Below are 12,896 nucleotides of genomic sequence, written 5' to 3' on the forward strand. Positions count from 1 at the left end.
AATAATTAGTAGATTACAATTCCATCATAAAAATTGTACATGAGACTTAAACAACTTGATTGTGTCATGGCTTATTTGCTGTTTAGCTTCACAGAAGGTTAGAAACTTCATCACATGATTTCTGCACTTACGGTTGACGGTGCTGTGTGTAGATAGTCAATAGAACGCTGTGTGAATGAATGCTGGTCAATGCACCTGTGGATAATGCCCTGTTCTTCTTTTGCAGTCCTCCTCCCAGTCCATCAGGAACACTGACCATTACTTCTGGGCATGCCCAATACCAGTCTGTCCCAGTGTATGAGATGAAGTTTCCAGATCTGTGTGTGTACTGAGTGGCCCAGGAAGACCTCAGCATAGGATTTTAAAGCTTAAAATTAAGGCCAAGTTGAGTTTTCAGGGTTTACTTAATGCATATTAACATACTTGTTGAAAATAATGATGGAACTTACCTTTAACCAAATGCTTAGTGTATCATATAAGAAGTTTTGGAACTATATATGATTTAGAGTATTTTGAAGTTAGACTTATACCATGTAATTTCTTTTGAGGTTCCTTTTGACATTTAAAGTTGAATATGTATTGGTCTCACATTATTCCATTGTTAAACGGTGTATTTTATTCATTTCAGAAATGTTAACTTTTTGTAAAAAGTAAGCCTCCAGAGGATTGAAAATGTGTAATGTGTCTACTGTATTTCTTAAATGTCAACAGAACTGTTTAGAAATAGAATTGCTTTTGACTTTGGTTATCTTCAAAAGCAAATACATTCAATTATATTCCTAATCCTGGGGCTGCAAAACTGTCCTGTGGCTTTCTGTTCCCATGCTAACTTAGGTAAGTTGTGACAAGCATCCCTCTAGTCACTTACTGTGATAATACTGGGTAGCTATTCCTTAATGTGTTTACAGTAATGACATCTTGTGGAATAGTTTCCTAGAACATGACCCTAAGAATCGCCATACTAAACTATCTGGTTCTTGTAGTACTGTGTGTTTTTGCTAAAAGTTTGACCATTCTACTTGAGAGGCTTAGAGCTTGCTCTTGGAGTACCGAACTGTGCAATATTTTTTATATCATAAGATGTATTCGTTTACAGGCCATGCTTTGAAATTATAATAGTATTTTGCTGTGGCTTCATTAATTATATATAAAAATATATACATATATATATATTTAGTATAGGAAAAAAACATTTAAAACAGCCACTAGTTCACCTGTGAGGAGTTTATACATTTGATTTCTGTTAGGAGCACATGAATTTATAGTTTCATATTATGCATTGGTCTAAATACTCATGGTCAAAAATTCTTCAAATGGACTTTTAATTTGTGAGCTTCTTTTGATTTCCGCTATCAGGATCACAGGTGTACCCTATACATGTACTGATGGACATGAAACTAGGTACATTTTAGTGAATTCCATCACATTGTAAAAATGAACAATTCTCTTTCCAACTCTAATAAAATTCTCTTAGGACATTTTTATAAAATCACCTGTTTATAGTTGTACTGCTTTTTCAGATTCAATTTCTTCTTACATAAATTACAAAAATTGCACCTCAAAATATAATTCATTTTTGGTTTTTGTTTGAAAAATCACCATGAAGAATGGAATGTTTTAACTTCATTCTGTAGTTATTTGGTCATCATTAGTAGAAGCAGGAAAAAAAAAGTAAGGAAATGATAATGGAATACTTGAAAATTGTTGAATATTTAAACCACAGGGCAACCGATTGAAAAGAATAGTTATTTTAAGCTGGAAACTGACACTAAAACGGTGGATTAAGTGTCAGTGCACAAGACTTGTGTTCAGAGCAACAGTATAGTCACCACTGGAGGACTAGATGGCCCTGTTGTCACTGTCACTGCCTCTGATCAGATAAAAGGCTTCACCAGTTAATAAGTCAAAGTTTATGTTATGGTTTTTCTTTTTATCTTTTGTATTTTTAAAGAAGGATGTGAATTCCTGACTGTACATTTAAAAAGTCTAAGCAGGGGGACAGGCAGAACAATCACCATCCACTTGGATGCCATTTTATAGATCAACACTGTGTGCTTTTGTATGAAGACATATAAATTTCATAGTTTAAGAAAAGATATATATTAATTTGCTTTCATGCAAAACATAAACTTTGCTCTTAAAATTTCCCATTTCTCAGTGATTTAGAAATGCACGTGCTGCATGCATAGGAAAACCATCCCAGTTCGTGTTCGTCATTGTTCTCTCAGTCTTTGTAAACTGTTGACTTGGGTTTTTTGGGATTTTTGTTGATGTTGTTTTGAATCACAGAAGATTTTGTAAACCTTGGGGCACTGAACTGGCCTTGTTGACAAGGATTCCCAAGATATGGATCTTTTCTCTGGTGACCTACCATGTCTGTGGGAAGTTCTCCAGACACTAGGAGAGCATACTGTATTGTAGCCAGTTCAGACAACGAAAGCTGGGATTTGCTGAAGTTCACTGTCTTGCTCTATTTTTGGAGTATATAAAACTCAATAAATTGTTAATCATTCTCATTTTTGCTGTATGCAATTGCTTATATCACTTTATTTTTTTCCTTGACATTGAACAGGTAACATTTGAATGTTCCTTCTATATGTGTATTGACCATCACTGCATTGGTAGTGTTTGGTTGTCACATATATATTCATGTACTTGCTTGGTACTTCTGAACTAATTATCTTTTAGGATACTAATACTACACTTTACCAGCAATTCAATTTCAATCCCTTCCCAAAATGTTTCTCTTCATCCTGTCTAGAAATGGAATTTGTCTTATCTATGTATTAAATGTAATGAAGTAGTTTTTTTTGAAGTGTAAAAATCCACTGTGCAATTCATATGTAAGCAATAAAACAAAAATTGAATTACTTGTGTATAAGTACATTTGTATAATAGCTATTATTACATGTATTAGATTTATTCAGTACTTTAGTTAAAAATGAGGCAGGATGGGTGTTTGGCACAACAATTACGATGCCAAGTTGGGATACCTGCATCCCTTCTCAGAGTGCCTACGTTCAAAGCCTCGCTCTGCCCCCAGTTCCAGCTTCCAAAGGAGGCAGCAGGTAAAGGCTGAAGCACTTTTCTTCCTTCTACACATGTGGGATATTCAGATTGAGTTCCTGCCTCCTGGCTTTGTTCTAGCATAGTCTTGGCTGTTGCAGGCATCTGGGGAGTGAACCAGCTAATGGGAGTGCTCTCTCGCTCTCTCTGTGTCTTTCCCCTTCTCCTCTTTTCTCCCTCTTTCCTTCCCTCCCTCTCTTTGGCCTTTAAAGTTATTTTCCTTTTTTTTTTTTTTTTTAAAGAAATGAAGGAGTAAAGTGTTTGGCCTGATGTTTTAGACAGCTGCTTGCATATCCAGGTCCCATATCAGAGTGCCTAGGTTCAAGTTCTTGCTCCACTCCTGAGTCCAGCTTTCTGGTAATGCACCCTCTGGGAGGCAGCAGGTGGTGATGGCTGGAATGGTTGGAACCCTGCTATCCATGTGGGAGATACAGATTAAGTTCCCACCTCCTGGCTTCAGCTTGGCCTCGCCCTGGCCATTGCAGGCATTTGTAGGGAGTGAACCAGTGAATGGGAGATCTGTCTATCTCTTTTTCTTTGCTTTTCAAATAAATATTTTTTAATGTGCTTTAGTAAAAATCAAGTTGCCGAGTGGCTTCAGTCCCACATATAGTGGAAATATCAGACCCTAACTGCTAGACAGGAAATACAGCTGAGGTAGAGTTAACAGTGTACTTATGACAGCTCAGTTGCCATCTCTGTGTCATTCTTAAGATTGAACCTAACTCCTGCTTTGTAAATTACCTGAAGCTTTTTGTAAACAACAAAAACTCTAATGTCGTATGCTACCCTGGTTTGCTTGTTATATCACTCGATAGCTGTGCATTGTAGTCTAATGGGGCTCAGGTATTTCCTGTGTTAGGCAGTGTAGTGTTCCAGTGGGGGGAGCTTGGACTCCACATCCTATCTGAGGGACTTTAGTCAAGTGATTAAACTCATCTTAAAATGAGGTCAGTGACTTCTGCGCTCACAGCTTGGATGTAAGGAATAAGTCGACCACTTAAAAGAGGTTCACTGTGCTGTGCCTGTAGTAAAGAGTTCACATTCAGTTGTGTTGTTGTTAATAATCCTCCCTGAGTTCACTATGCTAGGACTTAAGGACCCTAGGTCGCTGTCTCAGCTCTATCGTCTGAGGCCACTCTCCCCACATTTCTAAACCTGCACGCATAAAATGAAAACTCTGTATGATAGGTATCTTATATGCATTCTTTCCATCTTGCTGTGACCCTCCTTGCTTTTCCCTCACCTCACAAGTTACAGATCTGATGTTAACAGAACCAGATTCACGTAGGTGAATGTGCAGAGCCAAGGTGGAGCCTCCAACTGCTGCTTCGTTTTGCTCATCCAGCACTTTCCTTACACTTTGACTCAGGTAGCAAGGCCGTGCTTCAGTCTAATTTTCCTTGACCAGAACCTGAAAGAATGCTTCTCTGCAGGTAGTTAGGGGGTGATGCCAGGAACCCCAGCAAGGGGACATATGGTGAAATAGGATGAGAAAGATTCCTAAGGAATCTCATGAAATAGTCTCAGAACCATCCACCAGGAAATGAGAAAGCGCGGAAGACATTTATCCTCTGGCTCTTGTGCCAGGTCAAGGATGGCCCTGTTGGCGTTAACTCTCCCACATTTATGGGTTGCATGTGCTTGAATGCTGAGCTATTAGTTTATACCACATTTTCTTTTTCTTTTTTTTAACTTGCTTAGTAAATATAAATTTCCAAAGTACAGCTTTTGGATTACAATGGCTCCCCCCCCATAACTTCCCTCCCACCCGCAACCCTCCCAACTCCCACTCCCTCTCCCATCCCATTCACATCAAGATTCATTTTCAATTATCTTTATATACAGAAGATCAATTTAGTATATATTAAGTAAAGATTTCAACAGTTTGCACCCAAACAGAAACACAAGTATAAAGTACTGTTTGAGTACTAGTTATAGCATTAATTCACATTGTACAATACATTAAGGACAGAGATCCTACATGCGGAGTAAGTGCACAGTGACGTCTGTTGTTGACTTAACAATTGACACTCTTGTTTATGGTGTCAGTAATCATCCTAGGCTCTTGTCATGAGTTGCCAAGGCTATGGAAGCCTTTTGAGTTGGTCAACTCCGATCTTAGACAAGGTCGTAGTCAAAGTGGAAGTTTTCTCCTCCCTTCAGAAAAAGGCACCTCCTTCTTTGATGACCCATTCTTTCCACTGGGATCTCACTCCCAGAGATCTTTCATTTAGGTCTTTTTTTTTTTTTTTTTTTCCCAGAGTGTCTTGGCTCTCCATGCCTAAAATACTCTCATGGGCTCTTCAGCCAGATCCAAATGCCTTAAGGACTGAATCTGAGGCCAGAGTGCCGTTTAGGACATCTGCCATTTGATGAGTCTGCCGACCACACCTTTTTTTTTTTTTTTTTTTTTGGACAGGAGAAGTCCTGCATCAGAACGTGGGGAGAGAGAAGTACAAAGCAGGCAGTTAGATTCTACCTTTACGAGGCAGTCAGTGCCTAAGTGGAACTGGTTCTCAGCAGTGTCTGGAGTGAAAGGTGCAATTAGAGAATGTGAAGTCATGCAGGAGACATCTGGGATAGTACCATGTGGAGTGATGGTGAAGAACAGGCTAAGACTGGGGCCAGCCTGTGTGTGATTGCTAATTCCCCCTCTAGCTTGGTGATAACCTCACGGAGTGTTCTTTAGGTTGCCCCTTGCAACAAAGCCCTATTCGTCACTGCTAAGAAGTCAGTTCTTTATGTTTGTTTAATTCCTGATTCAAGAAACTAAAGAGCTGATGGGATCTTAAAGTCAGGTTTGTTCACATCTTTGTATTATACACATGAGAATTTAGATACAATTAAAACTGACATGGTCAATACTCATTCCCAAATGATGGTCTCCAGAACATTGAGACTAAGTCATCTTTTGACTGTGCATCAACTGAAGCATATCTGAAGATTAGGAATACCGTTCAGTGCCCCTAATGTAACACTAAAATATAAAACGTAATCATCTAGGGCTGGTGTTATGGTGTAGCAGGTAAAGCTGACTCTTGGGATGCTGGCATCCCATATGGGTGCCATTTCAAGTCCCAGCTACTGCACTTCATATCCAACTGCCTGCTAATGGCCTGGGAAGGTGGTGGAAGATGTCTCTAGTGCCTGGGCCCCTGTCACCCACATGGAAGGCCTGGATGAAGCTCCTGATTCCTGGCTTTGACCTGCTCAATCCTAGCCATCTGGAAACTAAACCAGTAGAAGGAAGTCTCTGTCTCTCCCTCTCTCTGTTACTGCCTTTCAAATAAGTAAATCATTAAAAAAAATTCATCTCAAATGTAGTCATTATAAATCATTAAATGAATTTTAAAAAGTTGAAATTTGGGGGCCGGCGCTGTGGTGCAGTGCATTAACACCCTGGACTGAAGTGCTGGCATCCCATATGGGTGCCGGTTCGAGACCCGGCTGCTCCACTTCCAATCCATCTCTCTGCTATGGCCTAGGAAAGCAGTAGAAGATGGGCCAAGTCCTTGGGCCCCTGCACCCACATGGGAGACCCAGAAGAGACTCCTGGCTCCTGGCTTCAGATCAGTGCAGCTCCGGCCATTGCGGCCAATTGGGGAGTGAACCATTGGATGGAAGACCTCTCTTTCTCTCTGCCTCTCTTCTCTCTGTGTAACTCCGACTTTCAAATAAATAAATAAATCTTTAAAATAAAGTTGAAATTTGGGTACACTACATTCAAGTCCTTAAAATGACAGCTTTATGGAGATATTCACATGCCATAAAATGCGCCCCTTTAAAGTGTACAATTAAGTGACTCTTTAAAGTATATTCATAAACCTAAGCATCGATCACTGTTGGCTAATTCCAGAGCATTTAAATCACCTAAAAAGAAACCCCTTGCCTGTTATCAGTAACAGCATTCCCTGCTCTCCCAGCTCCTGGCAACCACAAGTTCCCTTTCTCTATACATTTTTCAAAATAATTTTTGAAGATTTATTTATTATTTACTTGTGAGGCAGAGTTACAGACAGTGAGAGGGAAAGGTGGAGAGAAAGGTCTTCCATTTGCTGGTTCACTCCCCAATTAGCCCCAACGGCTGGAGCTAGGCTGGAGCTGGGCCAATCTGAAGCCAGGAGCCAGGAGCTTCTTCCAGATCTTCCACACAGGTGCAGGGGCCCAAACACTTGGGCCATCTTCCACTGCTTTCCCAGGCCATAGCAGAGAGTTCGATTGTGAGAGAAGCAGCCGGGACTAGAACCAGTGCCTGAATGGGATGGTGGCACCACAGGAGGGGCATTCACTTATTGCACCATAGTGCTGACCCCTCTGTGTAGATTTGCCTATTGTGGAAGATTCCTATAAATGGAATTATACAATCTATAGCCTTTTGTGTGAGACTTTATTTACTTGGAATATTTTCAGGGTTCACGTATGTGTTCGTATATCAGAACATCAATGCTTCATGATCAAATAATATTGCATTGTATAAATACATCACATTTATCACTTCAGGTGATGAACATGTGAGTTGTTTTGTACTTTTGTCTTATAAATAATGTTTGATGGGTATTTGTGTTCAAGTATATCCGTGGACATGTTTCATTTCTTAGGTACATACTTAAAAGTGGAAATCCTGGAACTAACTCCGATTATCTGTTGCATAGTTTGCAAATATTTTTTGCCATTCTGTCGGTTGCCTCTTCACTTTCCTGACTGTTTCTTTTGAAGTACAGAAACTTCTCAATTTGATGCAATCCCAAATATTAATTTTGGCTTTGACTGCCTGTGCTCCTCATTTGGCTGATTTTTTGTAATGTTTTTTTTTTTGATTCAATCCTGTTGATTTCTTCTCTGATTTTAATTATTTCTCTTCTCCTACTAGATTTGGGTCTGGTTTGCTGCAGATTTTCTAGATCCTTGAGATGCATTGAAAGCTCATTTATTTGGTGCCTTTCCAATGTCTTGATGTAGGCACCTATTGATATAAACTTTCCTCTTAACACTGCTTTTGCTCTATCCCATAAGTTTTGATATGTTGTGCTGTTGTCCTCATTTACTTCCAGAAAGTTTTTGATTTCTCTTTTGATTTCTTCTATGCCCCATTGTTCATTCAGGAGCATGTTGTTCAATCTCCATGTGTTTTCATATGCTCCAGGGATTCCTGAGTTGCTAATTTCCAACTTCATTCCTTTATGGTCTGAGAAGCTGCATTGTATGTGTTGCTCTCCCATTCCCGGAGGAATGACACAGGACCCTGCGCTGTTCTTTTGTCTGCTCGGCCCTTCCCGGGTTTGCTGCTGGTCCTTCCCGGGTTGGCTGCCGACCCCTCCACCTCCGTGGAGGGCGGCACCCCCTGCCACTTTCCCCGCTTCTGCGGAGGAGCGGCACACCGCCGGCCGGCTCTCTCGGGGGCTGCTCAGGTGTTCCTTCAGATGTTCCCCTTAGATGTTCCTGGTGCATGTTGTCTCTCTCCTCCTTTATAGTCCTCTTCCACCAATCTCAACTCTGCTACCCACACGCCGAGTACGCTGCTCTCCTCCAATCAGGAGCAGGATCAGCTCCTGCAGTTTATCAGTCAAGTTGGCGAGAGGCAGCTGCGTAGAAGTTTACTCCTCCCCAGCGCCATATTGTGGGAGAGCAGATGCATAGAATAAGTCTTAATTCCAGTAACTTAGTCTAGTCTCAGTTGCTCCCCACAGATCCCCCTTTCTTTTTATTCTTTGGCGTTGATACGCGCCTGTCTTCAGTGCCCCGCAGCGCACACTCTGCTCTGCTCTGCTCAAGTTGCCCACAGGTGCTTACAAGCCCTACCAATCAGGCAAACTGAATCCGGGTCCTCTCTTCGCCATGTTGTGAGGAGTTCTTTAGGCGCTGATGCATGCCTGTGTTCGGTGCTCTGTGGTGCATGCTCTGCTAGAGCTGCCTGCAAGTGCTTACCGCCTTACTAATCAGGCAGACCGAATCCAAGCCCTTTCATTGCCGTATTGTGGGGAGACTTATTGATGTTGATTCGTGCCTATCTTCGGTGACCTGTGGCTCATACTCTGCTCGAGCCGCCTGCAGGTGCTTATCGCCTTACTAATCAGGCAGACCGAATCGCCGTGTTGTGGGGAGGCCTTATTTTTCTCTATTTCTCTATCTCTGGGCATTCCGATTTCTCTTATTTTACTTCTATCTGCCAGCATTCCTATTTCTCTCATTTTACTTCTATACTTCTGTTTTTCTTATCCCGGCGGCTTCCCGGCTCTGCGCGGCTTCAGCCCACGCTTCTCTCATCTGTGTGGCTTCCTGGCTTCACGCGCGCTCCGCGGTCTCCGCGCCTTTCATGCCCACCCCACGGCCTCGCGCTAGCCCCGCACTTCCTATCTACTTACACCCCGCGCGCTCTCTCCGCTCGTGCCCGCGCGCTCCCTCTGCGCGCAGTGGCTCCTCGAATCACGGCCTAGCTCACGTTTCCGCTACCGGTTTAGTTTTCAGTCTAAGTTCCCCGGGCTAACCTGACGAATTCCAACCTAGCTTACGTCTCTGCTTTTTGGTTTGGCTTCCCGTCTTTTGCTCCCCAGGCTAATCTGACTGATCCCAACCTAGCTTACATCTCCGCTTCCGGTTTGGCTTCCCGTCCTTTGCTCCCCGGGCTGACTTGACAAATTGCAACCTAGCTTACGTCTCCGCTTCAGCCTACCCCCACGGCTTCATTTTCCCTAGCTTATATTTTTCTCTACCCGGTACTTTTCCCAACTTTCTTCCAACAATATTTCTCTCTCATTTCTCCTAGCTTCTCCCCACAGCCCGTATCCAAGTCTAAGTTTTTTCTAGCTTTCACTTTCACTTTCAACCTTAGATTTCTCCTAGCTTCTCCCCATAGTCCGTATCCGAGTCTATGTTTTTTCTAGCTTTCACTTTCGCTTTCAATTCTAGCTTCTTCCGGCACTTTTTCCGTCCGGCTTTTCCCTAGGCTCTTTGCTAGTCTCTCTCTCCGGTATTTTCCCGCTTCTTCCCTCCTAGGTTTCCTATCCGAGTCACGGCACCATTATGTCGCTCCCCCATTCGCGGAGGAACGACACAGGACCCTGCGCTGTTCTTTTGTCTGCTCGGCCCTTCCCGGGTTTGCTGCTGGTCCTTCCCGGGTTGGCTGCCAGCCCCTCCACCTCCGTGGAAGGGCGGCTCCCCCTGCCACTTTCCCCCTTCTGCGGAGGAGCGGCACACCGCCGGCCGGCTCTCTCGGGGGCTGCTCAGGTGTTCCTTCAGATGTTCCCCTTAGATGTTCCTGGTGCATGTTGTCTCTCTCCTCCTTTATAGTCCTCTTCCACCAATCCCAACTCTGCTACCCACACGCCGAGCATGCTGCTCTCCTCCAATCAGGAGCAGGATCAGCTCCTGCAGTTTATCAGTCAAGTTGGCGAGAGGCAGCTGCGTAGAAGTTTACTCCTCCCCAGCGCCATATTGTGGGAGAGCAGATGCATAGAATAAGTCTTAATTCCAGTAACTTAGTCTAGTCTCATTTGCTCCAGACAGTATGAGTCTAATTCTTTTGAATTTGCTGAGACTTGCTTTATGGCCTAGTACGTAGTCAATCCTAGAGAAGGTTCCATGTACTGCTGAGAAGAATGTAAATTCTTTATGTGTAGGATAAAAAGTTCTGTAGATATCTGTTAGATCCATTTGGGCAATAGTGTCGTTTTAATCTACTGTCTCCTTGTTGATTTGCTGTCCGGTTGGTCTGTCTATTTCTGAGAGTGGAGTATTGAAGTCCCCCAGTACTATTGTATTGGAGTCTAAGTCTCCCTGTAAGTCCCTAACATATTTTTTAAATAAACCGGTGCCCTGTAATTAGGTGCATATACGTTTATAATAGTTCAGGCCATTAATGTTCAATGTGACTATTAATAAGTAGTGACTTTGCCCTGCCATTTTCCCAGATATTTTCTAATATGTGCTTTGAAGTTTGTGTGATCTTTCACCGTGAGGTTTTCTTCCTTTACCTTATTTCATATTTGTGACCGTGTTTCTGTGTTTCTGTGTGTAACACATCTTTAAGCATCTTTTGCAGGGCCGGACGAGTGGCGACAAATTCTTTCAATTTCTATTTGCTATGAAAGGTCTTTATTTCACCTTCATTCACAAATGAGAGCTTTGCAGGATATACTATTCTGGGCTGGCAGTTTTTCTCTCTTAGTACCTGGGCTATGTCTTGCCATTCCCACCTAGATTGTAGGGTTTCTGATGAGAAGTCAGCTGTGAGTCTGATTGGAGATCCTCTGAGAGTAATCTGACGTTTCTCTCTTGCACATTTTAGAATATTTTCTTTATGTTTCATTGTGGTGAGTTTACAACATGTCGTGGCAAGGATCTCTTTTGGTCATGTTTACTAGTGGTTCTATGAGCTTCCTGTACTAGGATGTCTCTGTCCTTCTCCAAACCTGGGAAATTCCCTGCTAGTATCTCACTAAAAAGGCTTTCTCATCCTTTCTCTCTCTCCATGCCTTCAGGAACTCCTAGAACTCAAATGTTGGTTTTTTTAATAGTATCCTGTAGATTCCCAACAATATTTTTTAGATTTCTAATTTCCTCTTCTTTTCTTTGGTTTGACTGTATCCTTTCCTGTGCTCTGTCTTCAAAGTCCAATATTCTCTCTTCTGCCTCACTGACTCTGTTTTTAAGGCTCTCCAATGTGTTTGTCATTTGATCTATTGAGTTCTTCATTTCATTTTGATTTCTCTTCACTATCATACTTTCCTGTTCTAGTTTCTGCATTTCATTTTGATTCCTCAAGATTTCATTGTCATGAGAGAGATTTTCTATCCTGTCCAGTAAGGATTTCTGTAGTTCAAGAATTTGTTTTTGAAAACTTCTAAATTTTTTATTAATTTTTTGAAATCAGTATCTTCCATTTCTTCCATCTCATCATCTTTATAATCTTGGATTGGCGTGTCTTGTTCATTTGGGGACGTCATAATGTCTTCCTTGTTCTTGTTTCCTGAGTTTCTGCATTTGTTGCTTGGCATTGTGGAGATATTCTTTGGTTTCTTCTTCCCTCGCTGTGGTGTTTTTTCTCATTAAACTATGACTGTGTGCTTTTGATTGATCCTTAGAGGCTTGTGATGGGTGTGGCCAGAGACTCTGTTTGGTTCTTCAGGGTTAAGGGTATGCCAAAGGTGACACACCCAGGTTAGGCGTAGTAAATCTATCTCCCTCTTTTTTTTTTCTTTTGACTCAGAAGGGAAGTATTTCCGCACAGCTGGGTAGAATTGAAGACAGTTTCTGATCTCTGGCTCCTGTGGGTATAATATTCGTCTTCTCTGTCCCAAGGACCACACAAAGGATTTATGCAGTCCTCAGTGTGAGCTCAAATTTCTCTGCCATCTCCCACTGGGTTGCCAAGGTTACTGAGTTTGGCTACTCTCCTGAGAGCACTCACGTCTCTATGAGTTTTTTCCCACATCTTCAGTCCTTCACAGTCTCAGTTCATTAGCTCCACACATTCACCAGGTCCCAACCTCCTGTTATTTCATCCCCCCGAGTCAGGTTTTTCTGCTTGGCTGATGGTGGGCACAGCCCCTATGTATGTCCAAAATGGCGCCTGCTCTTTGTCTTGCTTACCCTTGAAAGGTGAGTAGAGAGAGACTCGTGTCTGTACTGGTCCCTTTTTTTTTTTTTTTTTGCTCTCTCCTCTAGTTATCCTAGTGAACTTTCCCCCACAGAGGCCTCAAGCCTCGTTCCCTCTAGGCTCCTCCTTCCTCTTTCCCGCTGGTGTCTTGGGCTACTGAGGTTTTGCCTCACCTCCCTTTCCAACGCTGGTGTGTAGATTCCGTGGCTGGGGTCCCAAGCCATAGGCGCCG

The 12,896-nt window shown here is 42.4% G+C and overlaps 1 protein-coding gene across 5 annotated transcripts in view; it reads left to right on the forward strand.

Moving 5' to 3' along the window:
* Positions 1 to 2,870, forward strand: part of EFR3A (EFR3 homolog A) — a 121,318-nt gene extending 118,448 nt beyond the window's left edge. For all 5 annotated transcript variants that reach the window (XM_051844033.2, XM_070075500.1, XM_051844031.2 and 2 more), the window contains one exon: positions 227 to 2,870. In XM_051844033.2, the coding sequence (XP_051699993.2) occupies positions 227 to 332 (106 nt within the window). In that variant the 3' untranslated portion in view covers positions 333 to 2,870. The remainder of the gene's footprint in view (positions 1 to 226) is intronic.
* The last annotated feature ends 10,026 nt before the right edge of the window (positions 2,871 to 12,896 follow it).

The sequence above is a fragment of the Oryctolagus cuniculus genome, chromosome 6 (genome assembly GCF_964237555.1).
Source record: "Oryctolagus cuniculus chromosome 6, mOryCun1.1, whole genome shotgun sequence".
Taxonomy (NCBI): domain Eukaryota; kingdom Metazoa; phylum Chordata; class Mammalia; order Lagomorpha; family Leporidae; genus Oryctolagus; species Oryctolagus cuniculus.